Source organism: Schistocerca nitens, chromosome 1 (genome assembly GCF_023898315.1).
Source record: "Schistocerca nitens isolate TAMUIC-IGC-003100 chromosome 1, iqSchNite1.1, whole genome shotgun sequence".
NCBI lineage: Eukaryota > Metazoa > Arthropoda > Insecta > Orthoptera > Acrididae > Schistocerca > Schistocerca nitens.
The window spans coordinates 606,480,611-606,502,064 of NC_064614.1; the positions used below are offsets into that span (position 1 = coordinate 606,480,611).

The 21,454-nt window shown below is 39.7% G+C and overlaps 1 protein-coding gene across 1 annotated transcript in view; it reads right to left on the reverse strand.

Moving 5' to 3' along the window:
• The window catches only part of LOC126256750 (dnaJ homolog subfamily B member 12), a 138,968-nt gene that overhangs the window by 29,037 nt on the left and 88,477 nt on the right, over positions 1 to 21,454 (reverse strand). Inside the window, exon 7 of the mRNA XM_049955506.1 lies at positions 17,258 to 17,373. Coding sequence (XP_049811463.1) covers positions 17,258 to 17,373 — 116 coding nt within the window. The remainder of the gene's footprint in view (positions 1 to 17,257; positions 17,374 to 21,454) is intronic.

The following is a 21,454-nucleotide window of genomic DNA, read 5'->3' on the forward strand; positions in this document are numbered from 1 at the left end:
AGAAGCCAATACTGAGAGATTTTTTACACTGAGTTTTTTTAGTCTCCCTTTCTAAAAAATTTACAAGGTAGGCGATTTTTTTAGTACAGTTCTACCAGTTAAAATATTACTGCTGTATTTATGTAATTGTGATATCACAAAGAAATGTAATGTCTCAGGGTTAATGGCACTTCGAGCAAAAACTATATTATTGGCAGTTAGTGTCTACATAGAGATCTATACTTTGCAAACCACCGTGAAGTGCATGGCAGAGGGTTGTCCCATTCCACTGACATATGAAGATCAGGAAGCATGACGGTTTAAGTGTCCCTATGCATGTTGTAATGAATCTAATCTTCTCCCTCCTATCCCTAAGGGAGCGATGGTATCATAAGTATATTCCTAGAGTCATCATTCAAAGCCGTTTCTTGAAACTCTGTAAGTACACTTTCTCATGATAATTTATATCACTGTGACTCTCCCATGGATCAAACATTCACGTTGACTTTCTCCGTACACGTTCAATATCCAATTAGTACTATTTGATACAGGTCCCACTCATTTGGGCAGTATCCTATGATGGATACAATAAGTGATTTGTAAACAGTCTACTTTGTCAACTGACTGCATTTCCACAGTATTTTATCAATAAACTATAGTGTACCCCCTACTTTACCCATGACTGAGACTGTGTGATTATTTCATTTCATACCCCTACAAGCTGTTATAGCCAGGTATTTGTATGAATTGGCCGATTCCAACTGTGACTCAGTGATGTTACAGCCACAGGATACTACATTTTTTTCATTCTGTGCACAATTTTATACTTCTCAATATTTAAAGCAAGTTGCCAAAACTTGCACCACTTTGACCCCTTATAACGATCTGACAGAATATTTATGGAGTGTCTCTCACACACTACTTCATTATAGATAACTGCACGACTCAGATTCCTAGTATGGCATCTAGAACATTATTAATATATTACTGACTTTCTAATTTATCTCAATGCAGTGATGAGGAAAGAAGCATAATTCCGTGGTATCTGACTATTTTCTCATTTTTTTGGATACAACTAAGTTTTTTTACAAAAAGAGATATATCGCTTTTTGATCCTCCTGACAAATGTGTGACCTGTGACTTAGAAGATTTGATCTTTCCATTTTCCATTTTGCATTGCCATGCAATACTCATTTCTGTCCTTGTCTATAGATGCTTCCCTCTCACTCAGTCTTGCTTCCTCTTTCTCCAACCAACTGCACTACAGTCAAAAGTCGCATAAATCTGAGCACTGAAACATTATTTCACTTCAATTTGACAGACAGCATGCTTACAGAGATAGAAGCTTTTTGTCTGGTGGTTAAAGGAATGTGCAAATCAGCAAATTAGATAACATTTAACCCATAAACGTGAAGCGTAAGTCTACATCCAGAGCTATAAAATACAGAAAATAATACATAAATATCAAAATGTGAAAATGGACAACCTCAGTGCTACTGTCATAGTAGAAGATCTGCAATAGTGAGACCTGATTTTATTCTACATAGGTTGTTTTAAGACTTCTAAACACTTCTCCACAATGTGTGTTTCCAAGTTCATGGGCAGCACCTTGCCTACTAGTAATTCCTTTTTTATTTTTATTTTTATACTTTTTATATACATTACTTTATATGTCCCACAACTATGATTGTAAATGTAATGCATTTATGAAATTCATAGTTATATCATCATAAGGGTGATCCACAATAAAATATTAACACAACCATGTGATTGTTATTTAAAATTAATTTAATGATTTCTTGAGTTCTTCCACCAACGCATTGTGAATGTCTGGTACAAAGAGGCATATCTATGAGATGCAGGGCTGCACTTTAAATGCTTCTGTATGGATCACCAGGCAGCATGAAGGTGATCAACAGTCTGCTTTTAACTGGTATACAGTTCTCCATATTTGCATTATTCCTACCAGTTATTGGATGAATTGCTTTTAAATAACATTTTCAAGATCATGTTTCAGCATTCCTGAAATGGTATGTATTCAGCAACAGTTCCTGAGTTGAAGTTTCGGAAGCAGTTCACTTACTTGAAAAAGAATGCATCCGCTAAGCCAGATGTCTCTTTTTATTCTTTTGCCTTGTCAAATTCAAATGCAGGAGAGCCACACTACCTCTGACTCGCTCATCTTGGTCCACTCCTTGGCCATAGTGTGGCCCATGGAAAACTTCTGGCCTGCATAACATATTGTCACAAATATTGTTGGGCAACATAGGCTCGTAATGTTACCATGCAGGTGTCTAATTTGTATGGGTGGCAATGCTGACAGGCAGCTTTGCTAGGCTATATTGTCAGCAATGTGCAATTTTTAATATCCCATTTAAACATATCTTAACAGCCAAGTATCAGGATTGGGAAGAACACAGCATTAGAACAAGGAAAATGTTTCTCACTTTAATATGAAGAAACAATTGAAATCAATCAAATTATGTTTTGGTACTGCTGGAACACGTAACACAGTTGCATATATCAAGTGCCAATTTGGCCTGTGAGACAATTTTTTAACACTTTTATTTAAGTAGATCACTTGTGTGTGTTTGGTTTTCAAGTTGATCGTCTATTATACCGTGTAACATATAGTTCTTTGTTTTGGACAGTTTTATCAACAGAAATTCATCCTAATTTACTGAAGCTTTATAGTGAGCATGCTGGTCAGTTTATACAGTTAAATGAATAGGCAATTTCAAACATGGTCATATCTCTCTTGAAGATCATCCATATGAGCATGAATGAAATGCTTTAGAAAGTGCATAGCTATAGTAATGGGTGACCTGAAATTAAAAGTGTGTGAAGCAGTTGATGACACAGGTATACGAGGAGAAAAAAGTATATTAGGTTACACATGTTTAACTATGAGGCGCTATGATTTTTTCTTAGTGTGTGACTATATGGTATGTTTTCAGGTATCCAGCTAAAGTCATGGATGAAGCTAGTGACCCAGCACAATGGAAAAGAAATTTATTTCATCTGAAAGGTACACGACAGCCAGTTTTTCCTAAGATACAAAAATGGTTCATCTTACTAACTACCTTGTAAAAAGTTAGATGATAATTGACAAATACTGTAAATGCTGTGTGTGTGTGTGTGTGTGTGTGTGTGTGTGTGTGTGTGTGTGCATGTGTGCGCGCGCGTGCGCACTTGACAGTTACCTGGTTATGATAAGAAAGATAATTCAAGCTGGCTGATCACAGTATGAATGCATTAAATCTCACTATACTATGTTCATCTTCAGTTTAACAAAGAAGTCAACACTTTTCTATTCCCGTTCATGTCTGTTGGTACATCACTAAATTATTTTTCCCATAGAAAGTAAACAATGGCTTGTCGAGTTCAGTCATGTACGATGATAAGGGTTTGTTGATGCAGCCTCATGACACCTACATCGTCTTACTGGTCCATTTAACTGGTAACTGCAATGCCCTGTTCAATGGCCACTGTGCTATGCATCAGAAGAATACTTTGCTGCAGCTTAAATACATACTAGCAACTGAACAAAAAAAAAAAAAAAACATCGTATTCCACATATATATGTTGTTTTTACAAACAACTACCAATGGGCAAACAATTCAACTTCGAATGCCATTTAGTGCAATTTGTAAAAATGATCAAGTAATATACTTTGCTTTTATTTGCATGTGAATGAATCCTTCAGCTGTATTTAAAAACAGCTGGAGGACTCGTTCATACTGAAATAAAAACACTGTAACAGCTGGCATCCTCCAGTCTATCTGAGAGTGGGTGTACGAAGAATTAATATATGATAAAACTCCAATACAAACAATACTGCTTGATAGAATACTTCACAAGGTATTACCCAGAAACTGTGACAACATACTGTGGAGATTTCACTGTATAATCAAAGACCAATGAAGGCAGTAAAAACAGACATTCATCTCATAATCAACTCCTTCCATTTCACAATTCTAGGGATCTGATTCACAATTGGATCTGTCATCTGCTACACTGATGAGCTTATCAGCATCTGCATTCATAAAGCCATCCAAATGTCATTTTCTTATACGAAATGCCACTCTGCATCCCAAGAGTGTTTGGTATCGACAGCCAACAGAGCTTTAGATGTTAATTTGAGTACATGTGATAGCTTGGAAGTCACTTGTCTCTAACAATAAAATATTGTATTTGACTACAAATAAACTATGTAAGCTTCAAGTTGCAGTGATATGGCAGTAACCTAATGATTATGATACCTTAAGCTTTTGCTATTTCATCAACAATGCATTTATGTACAACAGGCACTTGAAATTGTTTAAGGTAATCAAGCTTAATTGTATAGTGATCGACAATGGCTTCCTTTTCTATCTAAAATATTATAATGTCTTGCTTCCTCCAAGATTTCTTTTGCTCTCTGTAATGCACACACAGAGCTTCCCTGTGTGCTCAAATAAAACACCACTGCCTGGGCAGCAAGTGCACTCTTTGGGAAACAATGGAGCCACTGTCCAACAATTAGTGAATAAACTGAAACAAAAAGTGTACTTTGCTTCAAATATAAGTGCATAAGCATTACAGTACAAAACCTTTCATCGCGTGATTTTCTGAAAAACTCTTCAGGGTGGAGAGCTGTATTTTGTGTGCATGTTTCACAGTAATACAGTTTCATACCCACCACCTTTCTTTTTTCAGCCCAAACACACTGCGCAACCCTTATTCTTGTTCCCCAGAAGTCTCTTGATAATTTGCAATCTTCCATTTAAGTATTCCTTGTCATCAGAAGTTGAACAACATCCTCGTCTTCTTTCTTCATGAACCAAGTCTCTTAACACTTTCATAGAAAACTTTGTGAGACAGCCAAATAGCAGTTTACAAGTGTAACCTCCAATAACAAAGTACAGTTTTCACCACCACATGAGAATTTTCAATAATTGTAACCATAAATAAAATGGCCAGATCAATGAACTCTGCCCATTTTCAAAGTATAATCAATATTCACATTTGATTTCATTATTTCTTCCCTTTCCTTCCTGTTTCCCCTTTCTATAAATGACACTGGGCTATTTACTTTTGTAGAAAGCAAGAGAACAGTTCATTTATGCTGCAATGGCTGAAGTGTCATTTTGTTATTGTGGACGCATTTTATTCCATGCTACTTCAGGTGCAGAAGTCCTTTCTAATTGCAGCTGGGAGGTTCTTGGAATTTGCCTGAATTGTTCAATGTGTGTATGTATAAAAATGGTCTGTGTAAAAATAATACTCTGATTGTCCTGTTGCATTTCTACAATTGATGAACTACTCTCTCAGATAAATTCAAGTCTGAATGAGTCACTGACTCTGTTGTTATAACACCAAAATAGGGTATCAAAACTCAAATATGACCATTTAATGAATCTGAAACTACATAAATTCTGTCCTCATTTTGTTGGTTTTTGTGGATTGTGCATTCTGAGAGACCCACGATCCTTGAAAATGCTGTAGATTCATCAGCAGTTAACCACTCGTATCCTCTACATTTTAGAGAAATTTGTCAGACAAGTAATCCAACACATTTTTCACTTTGCTGAAGATGTGACCAAATATGAGTGCTGACATGTGTAGCACTCTCTGGATTTGGATTAGAAACACAAAGTGCCCAGAAAATTCACATAAATTGTCTATGACCGTAAATGCCTGAAAAGAAGGCAGGTGATTGTAATTATTCTCTTGACAAATAGTCCTGTGGGTTTTATACTTTCGTAATGTCATATTCTGTAGCACACAACTGAAGCATTTCTTTTGTTTTGTGGCAGCATTTCCCCAGTCCCACTGTGCATAACACTGTGAAAGTGGTGTCATTTTCTGTACTTTTATCGTGGAATACCTCTTTGTTTCGGGCGTGAATCTTCTGCTGAATCAAAAGAAACATGAACATTTTTCACTATTTACAGAATGATTTTTACTCAAATTGTTTACAAATTAATCACTGTCCTCATCAAAATCAAGGTCAGTCTCGTTTACACTTCAGAGATTCCTCTAAAAGCTCTATGATCTCTTCCCTTGCAAGGGCTGTACATGAAGAACTAGTCATTCCACTTCTATTAACTTGAATATAATAATTACAACATCTCTCTCCATACAACAGTTCAAAACCAAGCTAACGCAGGCTTCCCTAGATGGCAGTCTATGTAGCATTGATGCCTAGTACAGTCAGATTCAAGAGTGAAGCATGTGAGAGCTACAAAAAATCATGTGAAATGAGGCTCCACATTGGAATGGAAAACAAAATTTGTAATTTTAAGTGCCACTCACCTGTTGGAGTAGAAACTATTAATTGTCTGGATTCAACACTGACACTACAATATGAAGGATTGTTCATAGCTATAATGTTGGAGGATTCCAGTTTTGGCATTGTCATCACTAAACTAGTTTTAAACACTTCACCATTCATGTCTCCATAACAAACTAAGTTTTTTCTTAGATGTGATAATCAAATAAGCATCTTCCAAAAAGGCAATATTGCTACATATATAGGCCAAATTTGTCATCTACCTTCTCTTGTCAGACACTTTATTTCTTGTGGAAAACCAGCAAGAAAAATCTCGCTCTAATCACTATCATCAGATCAAACTATTTGTGCACATGCCCAGCATTAACCAGTCTATTCAAGATAACGGATTTTATATTTTTCACATTAGAATTTTTGAATTTGTTGGAAACAGTGTCTCTTCTGCAAAGAAATATCATACAACTGTTGTTAAGCATTTGTTCCATATTTTATTATTGAAAACCAAAATGTTTCACTAATTAGTGAACATTTTACCCCTTTTCTGTCTTCCCACCATGTAGGCCTATCTTATATATCAACCATTAAGCTTATGTGTTGTTTATGCAATTTGTCATACTGGATCTCTGTAAGAATTTCTCAAAACATTTCTCTCCTGCTTCTTTTTAACATTTTTACACCATGGGACAGCAAGCAATGTCCTATATTTTTACAGTGAATGTGAACATAATATGAGCTTTTATTGCAGGATGGAAAAACCAACTTTCCAATGAGATTTCAAATTACTTAAATATTTACTATATTGACCAGCAAAAAACACTTTCAATGCTCTAGTGTGTCATTTGAACTGGACATACTATGTAAGATAATAGGCAATTACACACACAGGTTAGAGATTGTACACCTGTAGAAATACAGTGTTTTGCAGGTCATGAAGTATAACCAGCTCAAACTGTGAATAAAAAAATAATTTGTACATAAATTTTTAAATCTTAAAAAAGCTTTTCACTTAAACATATCACTATTAAAATAGAAACCTATAAATACATATTTCAGCATATTTGTTTGATAAGTAATCAGTTTGGTGATTTGGGAATTGAGTTCATTTTCAGATCGCTAAAGCATGGATTAACAAAATTGATAGTGTACCATCCAGTACACTTTAGAAGCTCCCAAAACAATTCACTCTGTCTGTCTCAGTTTAGTCAATGAGTATGTTCCGCCCGTGTTTTCTTTTGTGAATAAAAATTTCCAGTTCTTCAAAGAGATTAATTTTGTGACCTTTGTTTAGTTTATACAGTATTATTAGGTTATCATCTATGTTGTCAAAAGCATGTCCTGTGTTGCTGATGTGAGTAGCTATGGCATGTTTATTGTGAGCAATGTATGTACCTAAATGCATTTGTGTGTTCCTTAAATCTAGTTCGGAAATTTCAGTTGGTCTACAAGATAACAAGTGTGATGAGTGTCCAGTACAGTATGTGAATTAGAGCAACATACATAATATTAATCAGGCCACAAATATGGTATTGGAAGTGAAAAATGATTTGTTTGCACATTGTTAAAAGAATTAAATAAATGTAAATCTATGTACAATGGAGTTAAAGTAAATCAAAAAGCGTTCTACAATTTTACAAAAAAGTCATACTGAGAATTTTATTTTTGTTCTATTTTACAAGTTGTGATCAAAAAAGACTGGATTTTTTGTTTTTCTTAAAGAATCTTCATTTATTGAAGAACATGACCTTTGTCCCCCTTGAAAGTAATCCCCATCAGAAACAATACACTTGTGCCAGTACTTTTTCCAATGTTGGAAGCACTTTTGGGACTCACTTTTTGTTATGCTGTTCAGACCCTTCAGCAATTCTATTCCTCGATGTTTACCTCCAATGTGTCCATATCACACCTACCAACCACCAGCAATACCTCCACTTTGACAGAAGCCACCCACTCAATACCAAGAAATCTCTTCCATACAGTCTACCACCAATGGCTGCCTCATCTGTAGTGAGTAGTGGTCCCTCACGAAATATACCAAGGGTCTCACTGAGGCCTTCAAAGACCGTAATTACCCTCCTGACCTTGTATAAAAACAGATCTCCCATGCCTCATCTCCCCAGTCACCAACCACCTCCCCAAGTCCCACACCCATCCACAGAGGAGAATTTCCCTTGCGACTCAGTACCATCCAGGACTGGAGCAACTGAATTACATTCTCCACCAGGGTTTAGACTACTACTCATCGTGCCCTAAAATGAAGAATGTCCTACCCACTATCCTTCCCACCCCTCCCACATTGGTATTCTGCCACCCATCAAACCTACACAATATCCTCAGCCATCCCTACACAACCCCTGCTCCCAACCCCTTGCCTCATGACTCATATCACTGTAATAGACAGATGCAAGACCTGTTCCATACATCGTCCCACCAGCACATACCCCAGTTCGGTCATGAGCATCACCTATCCCATCAAAGGCAGAATTAGAAATGTACCCCTACGTAATCGTCTCCCCAGCATATCGTATTTTCAAACTTAAAATAGTTAACTGAGCAATTATTCATTCAGTCATCGATTAAGATGCACATCATTTAAATACGGAAAAATATATGTAATTTTTGAGAACCCATTGACCAGTGTCCATAACAGCAATAAATCTAAGGAGAGAATGTTTAGTTATATTTGTTTAGTAACATTTCTTTCATTTAAAGTAATGAGCATGTGTCTGTAAAATTAATATTTTTACTGTGTCATTAAGAGCCACTCAGACCAACTTGTGAGGTCAAAAAATGACTGGCTCCTCCGATCATGTTAACTATAGCTAAAATCATAATAAATTTAAACAGTGGCCAATTTCTGCAAATTTTGGTGGTTCACTGGAGTTTAGTGCAGTGTGAGGGTATTTAAAGCCAAGCTTTGCCAAGCTCTTGATCTCCCACAGTTTATCACTCAGTGAGGCCCAATTCTTGTCAGGTGATGGATTTTTGGGTGGGAGTCAGCCATGTCAGTTTCACCTTTTAACGTTTCACAAGTAGTAGTCTGAGAATGTCAACCTGTGACATAATAATTTTTTTGTTGTTATGCTGATAGAATTTGGTTGTAAACCAATACTTAAATAGTTTGCAAGGCTCCAAAATGCAGTCACGATGTCGAATTATTTGTGACATTTCACATATGGATTGTGAGACAGTTCTGTAAGACATTAAAATTTATTTCTGTGACTAACTATTGGGCTTTAATGAAGTTTACATACTTCAGGAGCCGCGCAGTCTGAGGGGCTTTGCCATTTCCCACAATACGATCGGCTCCACCCCGTAGGAGGTTCGAGTCGTCTTTGGGCGTCGGTGTGCACGTTGTCCTTGGTGTAAGTAAGTTGAACTTAGATTAAGTAGTGTGTAAGCCTAGGGAGCAATGACCTCAGCAGTTTGGTCCCATAGAAACTTACCACCGATTTCGAATACTTTAGTATTTTGCGTTTATGCAGAAAAATAAGTAATTATTTGAGGGAACCCATTAGCAAGTGTTTGCATATATGGAAGCTTACCTGCAATGGTTCTGTTTCTTACCTTTATTTACACTCCTGTATACCCACTACTCATTTAACTGTAAATTTTGATTACTGCGAATGGAAAATAACTGCCCAATACAATTATTTTATTTGTCCTCATATTTTTATAGTTGACTACCATCACCTATATTTCTGGCTCATATTCACTTAGGAACATTTCAACTGCATCATCACTTATGAAACTTGCATTTTCAGCTAAAATACCTGTATGACATGAGGTAAACAATGCGTGAGCTAAAAGTATGACAAAGAACATGAGCTATTGTAAATCAGTGTCACACATTAGTTCAACCCACCTTAACAGATCGCCAAATTCTCTCATCAGTGAGAGGCAACCATGTGGCAAGAGTAAGTTGGTAGGGATTATGCAAGAGTATGCTCTGCTTAGACTCATTTGTGAGTACTGTCATATTTCTGATTTATCCCTGTAGTACACACCCATAATCTGGCCAGAATTGAAGACTTATGTGTCATTAATGTCACCTTTAGCACTTGTGTCTCGTGCTTGTCTGTAGAGCCCTATTCCTCAGCATAATAGTTATAGCAGACTTCTAACCTCTCATCAATCTTGCATTGTGGTTAGTCATATAATAATAAATGTATTTGAACTATTTACTTAGTTCTAGAGTTCCTGGTACAATATTTTTCTGTTCTTCTTACCACTTAGCCTTTGCCACCTGAAAGGCACTTTGTTTCTCTGCAGTTAGGTTTTTAACTGTCTTAGCGTAACATGAATGCACCATTATGCAGGACCCATTTTTAACTCCATCAGTGAATGTCTTCTGTATCAGTCTATCTGATGATTTGTAATGTATTTCCAACAACATTGTAACAAGAAAAACCATTTCCTGATGTTTATTGACATTCAAATACAATCAGATAGCCAAATAACATCTCATTTACCCTGCTAAACCACAATTTCAGTGGATTCCTTTCAATGACTGGTCTAATACTTGTATCTAGATCATGAAGCACAGGATTAACAATCATTTCCCATTAGTCAATCCCAAGAAACCAAGAAAGCATTAACAATAAGTAATCTTAGCAAACAATGAATGAATGAATGAAAATCAGAATTTAGTTCTGACCTCATTAAGGCACTCTAATTGGCAAACATCTTTTAGGAAGACCATAGAAAACCTAAGTCAGAATAGCCATACAATGACTTGAATCACACTTCTCCGAACTATCTGTGGCTTAATTCCCTGAATCAGTCAACAACTTTAAGCAAAAATGAAGTGTATACAGGGGATTGTATGTTGTAGTGAATGGAAGAACCTTTGCAGTTGGCTGGTGAGGTTTGAGTATTAGGAGTGTGGGAGGTTGGGGATTGAACATGCCTTCACAGACATACACTACTTAACCCACAATCTTGTTTACAAATAGCTCACCTACGACAACAAATAGCTCACCTATGACATAATATCCCAAACTCCTAATACACCAATCACACCAAGTAACCCAAATAATCAGCACAAAAATCACTCTCCTCTTTATAAAACAGCATCCCAAGTGAGAAAGCTGAAATATATACCCGCCAAGGTTTCGACAACCCTCCATTACACCCTGAAACTACATTTCATCATACCCTGAAATGACTAGCATTACACTCCTCTCGCAACAGTATATTACCGCATATATAACCAGCACAATTGTTGGTTTGGAACCAAAGTTTTGTATTAGATAAACAGGGCCACGGGTTGTACACTTTGGTCTTGTAGAAGGTGATCTAAAACATTTGGATAATTTTAACTAAAGGAGGAAAAAGGAGTTGGGCATACAGTTTACACACATTTCAAATCAAAACGTAGCTTTATTTCTGACATGAATAGTCTGTTAGATCTGTAGTACAAATTACATACCAGTAATAGTCCTCGTAGGGACTGAGGATGAAAACCCAAGTTTTTGAGCCAACAAGCAACACCTCACTTTACACCAACGGCTATAACCCTGTACATCATACCTGGATATGGGATGTGGCACAAAGCGTTTGGAGCACTACACTCAAGTACTCCGCCAACGGCATCTGCATGGGCCAGCCACTAGAGGGAAACCATGACTTGTGCACAAAGCATGGCATCCACCGTGTCATCTACCACAGCTCTTTTCTAAAGAAGGAGAGTGCGGCAGCTCCCCATCTTCAGATTGTGTTCTATTGCTTATTTCACTGTTCATGTTTGTTGTTTACTTGAATGTGGGTAAATAAACTCTTGGTCTTTGTGACCGCACTATTGTTTGTGTCTATCATTAAGACACAACTGGCAATGAGTGTTCACTTCCACATGCTTGGTCTATTTGGCTGTTCCACTAGTTATGTCCATGGAGGCAGTGCTCAAATCTCTCAATAAGCAGCAGCAAGCTCTTACAGTTGTTTTATAAATTTGTTGGCCACACTGACAGTCTTCTATGCTGTCAGTGTACCTGCCACCTTTTCCCATTTATGACATCGTGGCCAAAGCCTGAGAGACTTATGAGGAAAGGCTTTGGCAATACTTCCTCTCTTTTGGTGTCACTAATGTTACCATGTGTTATGCTTTGATCCTTTACTGGATTTCCCCTCAGATTTACTAGTTGTTGTACCAGTTACCCAAACTCCAGGAATCTGTGCTTGATGAAATGTGTAAATTGTTGTCCAACTATCACCATACGCGATGTGTCCCACTACAGTATGTGTCACGTTAAATCATTGTTATAAACAGCACCCCAAGTCCTACCGGGCTTTGGCAGTCAAATGCCATGGTCCCAGTCACAAATGTCAGTTTGTCACTGATGCTCATCATGATTCCTATACTGATACTATGGTCCGTGACACCATTCAGTTGGCTCATGATAAGGAGGTGCATCAACATGCATTGAAGTGTGAGAATCCATCTTTGGCTGAAGTGTCAAATACTCCTCAATCTTTCGAGATATCTTGTGCTGCTGGTGATCAATTTGAGGCCTGGCGTGACGTCACCGCAGTGGCTCCTCTTGCTAGTAGTCAGGCATCAGTTCTCAGGGTAGGAGAACATAGCAGCCTATGAATGCAGCCTCCATGCTGCACTGGACATGACGTGCTCAGCTCTCCCATCTGGCTCATACTGTTTTGTGAAACATGATAGGGACCCAAGTGCTGGGCGACTTGCAACAACTGTAGGAAAAAAGAGACATACAGTGTCTGTGTCATTCCCAGCCCTCTCCTGCAGACAGACACATGGATGTTAAATCTGTCTCCAGTGCTGACAAATAATAACAAACTGTTTATTGAAGTGCAAGTGATAGGCAATGTGCTCAGACTACACAGCTGTAGGTGTAACATTGCTGAACTCACAAACTTATGCGGACTTGGGATCTCCAGCACGTCTCCAGTTACACGACCTTTTTTGTACCAACAAGCAGCATATCCCAGTTTTGGGGCAATTTATGGCATCCACTGTGTACAAATCTGTGGTTCATTTCTTGACTTTTCTGGTAGTAGATGATGCTGAGGTTGACTATTTATTTGGTCTGTATGCTTCGAGTCCTTTTGGTTTTCCCACTGCAGATGCAGTGCACCTTATTTCCGATCAGGTCTATGTACATAGTTCTCATCTCTTTTCAATAGGTTAAGTTGTGCCACTAATTAAACCTACAACACAACAGCAATTTACACACCTTATTCCAGTGTCTTTGCACAATCAAGTGAAATCAGAATTGGACAAGCTGACATAGTTGGGGGTGATACATCCTATTACATCCAATGAGTGGTTTATTGCCCCTCGTGGCTGCTAAAGAACAGAATGGTAAGCTTTGCATCTGCAGCAACTAAAATTTCTGTTAACACTCAGTCTATCATTGACATCTACCCTTTGCTCTGTCAGGATGAGTCACTGGCCAAACTTGGTAGGGGCCAGAGTGTCTCAAAAATTGGATGGTTCCATTGGGTGAGGATTCAAAAAGGCTCCTTGTGATTAACACACCTTTCAGGTTATACCAATATCAGCACCAACCATTTGGTCTGGCTAGCACCCCTGCAATATTTCAGCGTTTTCTGGAACAACTGACACTGTCCGTTCTGGGCTCATGATGATATTTGGGTTATGGGGCGCTCAACTGTGCGGTCATCCGCGCCCGTACAAAGACCCGATTTTTACATAGTCCAGTTGTTTCAAAGTCCAGTTTAGCCACTGACACAATTTCTGGGCTGTATCAACTACACTCCTGGAAATGGAAAAAAGAACACATTGACACCGGTGTGTCAGACCCACCATACTTGCTCCAGACACTGCGAGAGGGCCGTACAAGCAATGATCACACGCACGGCACAGCAGACACACCAGGAACCGCGGTGTTGGCCGTCGAATGGCGCTAGCTGCGCAGCATTTGTGCACCGCCGCCGTCAGTGTCAGCCAGTTTGCCGTGGCATACGGAGCTCCATCGCAGTCTTTAACACTGGTAGCATGCCGCGACAGCGTGGACGTGAACCGTATGTGCAGTTGACGGACTTTGAGCGAGGGCGTATAGTGGGCATGCGGGAGGCCGGGTGGACGTACCGCCGAATTGCTCAACACGTGGGGCGTGAGGTCTCCACAGTACATCGATGTTGTCGCCAGTGGTCGGCGGAAGGTGCACGTGCCCGTCGACCTGGGACCGGACCGCAGCGACGCACGGATGCACGCCGAGACCGTAGGATCCTACGCAGTGCCGTAGGGGACCGCACCGCCACTTCCCAGCAAATTAGGGACACTGTTGCTCCTGGGGTATCGGCGAGGACCATTCGCAACCGTCTCCATGAAGCTGGGCTACGGTCCCGCACACCGTTAGGCCGTCTTCCGCTCACGCCCCAACATCGTGCAGCCCGCCTCCAGTGGTGTCGCGACAGGCGTGAATGGAGGGACGAATGGAGACGTGTCGTCTTCAGCGATGAGAGTCGCTTCTGCCTTGGTGCCAATGATGGTCGTATGCGTGTTTGGCGCCGTGCAGGTGAGCGCCACAATCAGGACTGCATACGACCGAGGCACACAGGGCCAACACCCGGCATCATGGTGTGGGGAGCGATCTCCTACACTGGCCGTACACCACTGGTGATCGTCGAGGGGACACTGAATAGTGCACGGTACATCCAAACCGTCATCGAACCCATCGTTCTACCATTCCTAGACCGGCAAGGGAACTTGCTGTTCCAACAGGACAATGCACGTCCGCATGTATCCCGTGCCACCCAACGTGCTCTAGAAGGTGTAAGTCAACTACCCTGGCCAGCAAGATCTCCGGATCTGTCCCCCATTGAGCATGTTTGGGACTGGATGAAGCGTCGTCTCACGCGGTCTGCACGTCCAGCACGAACGCTGGTCCACCTGAGGTGCCAGGTGGAAATGGCATGGCAAGCCGTTCCACAGGACTACATCCAGCATCTCTACGACCGTCTCCATGGGAGAATAGCAGCCTGCATTGCTGCGAAAGGTGGATATACACTGTACTAGTGCCGACATTGTGCATGCTCTGTTGCCTGTGTCTATGTGCCTGTGGTTCTGTCAGTGTGATCATGTGATGTATCTGACCCCAGGAATGTGTCAATAAAGTTTCCCCTTCCTGGGACAATGAATTCACGGTGTTCTTATTTCAATTTCCAGGAGTGTATTTCGTTGACATCATCATGACGGGTTCATCAATGGAAATGCATTGAAGCAACTTATGCTCCTTGTTCACGGTCTTACATACTGCAGGGTTGAAGTGCAACTTGGTCAAGTCACACTTTTTCCAACCATCCATCATGTATTTGGAGTCTGAGGTTTTACGGTATGGTGTAAAGCCTTTACATAATCATGCCACCACTGTCTCACCCTTCCAATGTCAAAAGAATCCATTTTTAGGTAAAATTGCCTACTGTCAAAAATTCGTTTCAGGTGGAGCCACATTAGCCCATCCTCTTCACAGATTGCTCTACAAGGTTGTTCCTTTTTGGTGGATGCAGACCTGCAAGCGTACATTTGTCACTTTAAATGTAAATTCTGTTCTACTTATCTGGCTGCCTTCCATCCTGGCCACCACATGGTCTTGGCTACAGACACCTCTCAGTATAGCCTCAGGACCATTCTTGCACATCGCTATCAGGATGGTTCCAAACATCCAATAGTTTACGCATCAAAAAATGCTCAACTCTATTACTCCCAAGTTGGAAAAGAAAAGCTTGCCACCATCTACATTCTCAAAAAGTTTCATGTATTCTTTTATGGGACTAAGTTCCACCTCATCATGGGCCGCAAAATCTTGGCTTTGTTGTTTAATCCTATCATTTCATTGACCGGCAAAGTAGCACATCGCCTCCAACATTAGGCCTCGTTTCACCACCAGGGACTGCCAGCGACTTGTGCACATGGCACGGTACCTGCTGCACCATCCACCAGAGCTCTCCTGTGTGTAAGGACAGTGCAGTAGGTGCCTGTCCTCAGATTGTGTTCTACTGCTTATTGTACTGTATCTATGTTTGTTGTTTACTTGAATGTGGACACTTAAACTCTTTCTTTGTGGCCACACTACTGTTTTGTGTCCAGCATCACAAACTTTTTTTTTTCAATCTGAACAAAAAATACATCAAGAATTGTGAAAATAAATATAGGTGAAAAGAAATTTTTAATAGAGAACAATTTTACCACAAGAAACAGGTCTGTTTCGAGTGCAAACATGAACAACCAAAATTTTGTCAATGTCAAAAAGTACAGTAAAAACTTCAATCTCAAATAAATTTACAATACTGGCAGTTATCAAGTTTTGCAGTTTTTATTGCTTAATGTCAAAACTCAAGATATCTGTAGTGCAAAAACTCTTGTACAAAGTGCACGCTTTCAGCAACTGACAAAATACTTATTTTACCTGTGAACAACAAAGAACATAATTCATTGTTCTCTGGAAATTGTCGAAACTCGTGTCACTGATGAGGTATTGTTGGGAACTATTGCACTCTATGGGCAATATTTCTATCTCAGATAGAAAAGCCTCAAGATTCCCAAACCAGCTTTATTGCAACCCAATCAGACGGGTTGCCCACAATAAGGGATTTTATCACTGCTTGCCATTTTAAGCAAACATCCATGATAGTCATTTACAACATTACAATAACATTTCTAAATCAATGTACACTCTGCAGCAGAATGTGTGTCAAGTTGAACCTTTCTGGCACATTAAATTTGTGCACTGGACTGGGACTCTAACCTGGGATCTGCCATTAACAGGCAAATGTACTACCAACTGAGCTATCCAAGTGCAACCTGTGCCCTGCCCTCATAGCTCTATTTTTGCCCCTCCCCCTCCTCTCTCTCTCTCTCAACTTCCACACAAGTTATCTGGCTACCCATACTGTAGTAAAACCATTTTCAGCAATTGTCTGTCTCTGTTTACAAAACATTCTGTAATGATATACAGTGCTAACCTTTGCATTTTAATATATTGAATGAGTATGTTTTGAAAATTCATTACTTACGAATTTGCATGTAGACTGTAAATAGGGTCCGATATGAAAAAACTACTCATCATAGAAAGAACAATGAGAAGAAGTATTGGGAGCATCTGCAGGAATACAGTATAGCCATTTGCTTGCTGAAAAAAAAGTTGCACAAAATATTAATAAATCAAGAAATGCAACAAAACTATTAATTACAAAATTATTGTTCTTAAGACAAGACATTCAAATTACATTACTGTTGAAGAAACAATACCGTAAATGAATTTTTGTTCATTTTCAATTCTTTTGTCCTTTAGCATTAATGACTATCGACACACCTGCCATTACTAATTTTTAAATCTTTTCAAATAAAATTTAGCTGAGAAATAACACGCAAATCGAACACACAGAAAAAATTGGACAAGGGACAATAGGACTCTCAGTCTAAGGGTTCTGTACAAACTTAATTATGTACCGTAAAATGAGATGAATCTGATCAGGTGGTGTCAATCCAATCATTTACAGGTTCTTCCACATTTGGATAACTTAGCATGGCATTTTAACAATTACACTGCAGCTGATCATTGTTGTGAATCCTTGACTAACCTATTACAACAATGGCATGTTGGAGTGCGTGCAACCAGCAAATCGCATTGTCAGTAGGTGTATAATTCTTTTGTAGCCTACACAACAGTGCGAAAACTTCTGCTGGCGCATGCTATTTCCAAAGTGTAACTGGTAAGCTGCAATATTATTGCTTGCATATGAACGTCTTCACTGACACAGTTTCGTTTTTTTTGTTCATTGCTAATACTGCTTAGTCACTAAGCAGGCCTAATTACAAAATTGCGTTTTTGTAGGGTGAATCCGATCATGTGAGTATACCAAAAGGTTCTGGGACCAACACAGAAATCTAACTACAAACCAGAATTTCTTCTAAACACATCAGGAAAATTAAGCATCTTGAAAGCTTCAGAGCAATAGGCAGTTCTGTATACCACATTAAATGACAAACTCAAGGAAAGGTACAAATACAAAATAGGTGGCCAACCAGCGTTAACCAATAGTGAGGAAAAGAGCCTGGTCAAAGGATTATTGTGTTGTGTGAAATTGGGGTTTCCTTTGAGGAATAATGATATTAAGTACATTGTACAGGCATATCCCAATAGAGCAGGAGGATTGGGGGAGGGGGGGGGGAGAAGAAGAAGAAGAAGGAGGAAGGAAGGAAGGAAGAAAGAAAGAAAGAAAGACAAAGACTTAGTGACATTTGAACTGGGCACGAGTTGGGTAATATTTTCTGAAAAGCAATAAAGAACTAATGGTAAGAGTAAGTGAAAATATGAAGAGGAAAAGGCAGGAGTTACCCGAGAAACAGTGACTGATTATTTTAAAAACCTTGAAGTGACCTTGAGTGGTGTCCCTCCCTCCAACATTATAAACTACGACAAGACAAACTTTTGTGACAATCTTGGACAAGTGACAGTAATAGTGAACCGAGGCACAAGACATCCTGAAAGGACAGTGGATAGTTCTAAGTCAAGTATCAGTGTGATGATAGGAGCAGCTGCCGACGGCTCAATCCTCCCGCCATAAATAATTTATAGGGCAAAACACCTCTACTATACTTGGACTGAAGGGGGCATAACTGGTTCAGGTTATAATAGGAATCAAAGTGGTTGGTTTGACCTAGCAATGTTTGAATCATGGTTTGTTCAAATTGTCTTGCCTTATGCCTGGCAATTAGAGGGACCTAAAGTGATTATAGGAGACAATCTCTAGAGTCATCTGTCAAATAATGTTATTAAAGTGTGCCAGGAACAGGTCATTAAATCTGTGATTCAACCACCTAATTCTACTCATCTGTGTCAGCCACTTTATGTGGCCTTTTTTTTTAGACCTTTAAAACTTGCTTGGAGAAAAAGGAAGAATACAGGAGTGGTGCCAGAATCCAAATTTCCTAGGTTGCTGAAAATAACTTTGAAAATATAGCTATCACGTCCAAATCAAATGTAATATCTGGTTTCAGAAAAGCAGGCATTTTTCCTTTCTTTACCAATAAAGTCATTTCACGGATTCCAGAAGCAACCGATAACAATGCACATGGGACCAGTTCATCATCAGAAGTTTCTTGGGCAGCAGGATAAACACAAACACCACCTGACACTTGATTGCAGTCGCTACGGTTTCTGTAGTATCCCTTATAGCCGCGGAGGTCAGGGGACTGCACTACCGGGAAAATGCTCCTGACTGGGCAGAGGATGCTGTTTTAATCAAGATTGAACCAGAGCGCATTTTGGACAAGCCCTCCACCTTCCCAAACTTGTCCTCCAAATTCTCCACAAAAAACTGAGGCTTCATGGACATGAAAGATGCCCCATAAACTCTCGTACATACGAGTACCGGAGCGAATAAGCTTCACTGCCATCCTTAGCCTGGCATTCCTCCCATGGTGTGGCGAGGGAGGGGAACAATCTGGGGTCATTTTTTTTAGCATTGAAGTTAGACTTTGCCTGTTTAGAGACTGCTGGCAGTGGACCACCAGCAAGAGACGGCGTACTACGCTTCATGGCATGTAATCCGCCCTGATGCCACCCACTCCGATAAGGGGCCCTCCCCATGGCCACCACCCAGCCTCAGCAAGGGCCACCTGGCAGGATGGCCATTGCTGGGAGTCCCGATGCCCCAGGGAGATGGGCATCTACTCCATGGCATATGTGGGGAGTTAATGGTGCAGGCAAAAGCAAAGCAATCCCTGTGTTGTCAGCGGGCTACAGCCAACAGGGTACATGGCGGCCCCACCACAACAGACAGGCTACTGTGCTGAATATGAGGTGCAAAGAATTCCATGGTCCTTGTCAGCATAGAAAATGACATTGCATAGTGGGAGGAGGGAAATGCACCCAGGTAGGTTTCCTCGCTCAAGAGATGGAGGATGCGTAGGACTGCAATGCCACGATGAGAATGGGGGCTAAAGATCTCAATGCACGATGGACCCTGGACCTGATGCACCATGTAAGGCACCCCTTCCCCAATTGGCTTGCTCTTCAGGAAAATTTTGAAAAATGCAGGTCAAGGCCTGCAGGGGACCATCACATAAAGGCAAAAAGGTGTGAGACTCCTTTTAGTCATCTCTTACGGCAGGCAGGAATACCTCGGGCCTATTCTTACCCCCGGGCCCACAGGGGCCTGTGAGCAGAAAAAGAAGAATGGTCAAAACAAAGTACTCCTATGAAAGGAATTCAGAAGACACAGTTTTGAACTCAAAATGATGGGCAAGCTCAAACTGCGCGCACTTTAAAGAGCAAGAAAGAAGAAATTTCGTTCGTTCGGCCAACACCTCAGAAACAGCAGAATAATATTCAGATTCACAACCTGAGAAGGGGGATGACTGTGACTGGTGGATTGCAGAGGTTATAGACATCAGTTATGAGTTAAATAAAATTTTAGTGAACATTATGCTACCACATGGACCAGCTGTTGGATATGGGTTTCCAGCTGAAGGACAGCAACAATGCAATCAGTGCTCAGTTCCTGTTCACAATGTTCTGAAGATTTTAAGTGCTCCAGTTCCTATCAGTTTAACAGGAAGGCATCACTCTATATCAAACGAAGATACTGAAGTAGTGGAACACATTTTTAGTTCATTGACTTGCTAATTTCAATGTAAAACAGAATGTACAGATGTATAAATTGAAACCTTTGAGTCTTTGGACCTTTCACATGCATTTTAGAACCATTTAAAATACTTGAAAACTGAGTCTCTCACTCATCTTTCAAAACTAAAATTAAGTTAAATAAGGCTAGGTTTTGATTTTTATGAGCCTGTTATATGATTATGTGGTAATAAAACAGGTTTTATGTATGGCAAAAATTTCAATTTTTTATAAAACCTGTTCAACCTAAAAGTGGAAGCTCTCCTTTTCAGGGAATGTAGAACTATATTTCTGGAACTAATTAACAGAAAAAAACCAAAATTTTATGGATTAGCATTTTTGAAGAAAAAAATCCATAAAGTATAAAAAAGTTCAGAATGCTACAGTAAAAGAACTTTGACAGATAAGTCAAAATAGAGGATTTGTTTGTAACCATAAAGCAATTATCTTTTACCGTATATCCAAAAACAAATATGATGTGACTTACCAAACGAAAGCGCTGGCAGGTCGATAGACACACAAACAAACACACAAAATTCAAGCTTTCGCAACAAACTGTTGCCTCATCAGGAAAGAGGGAAGG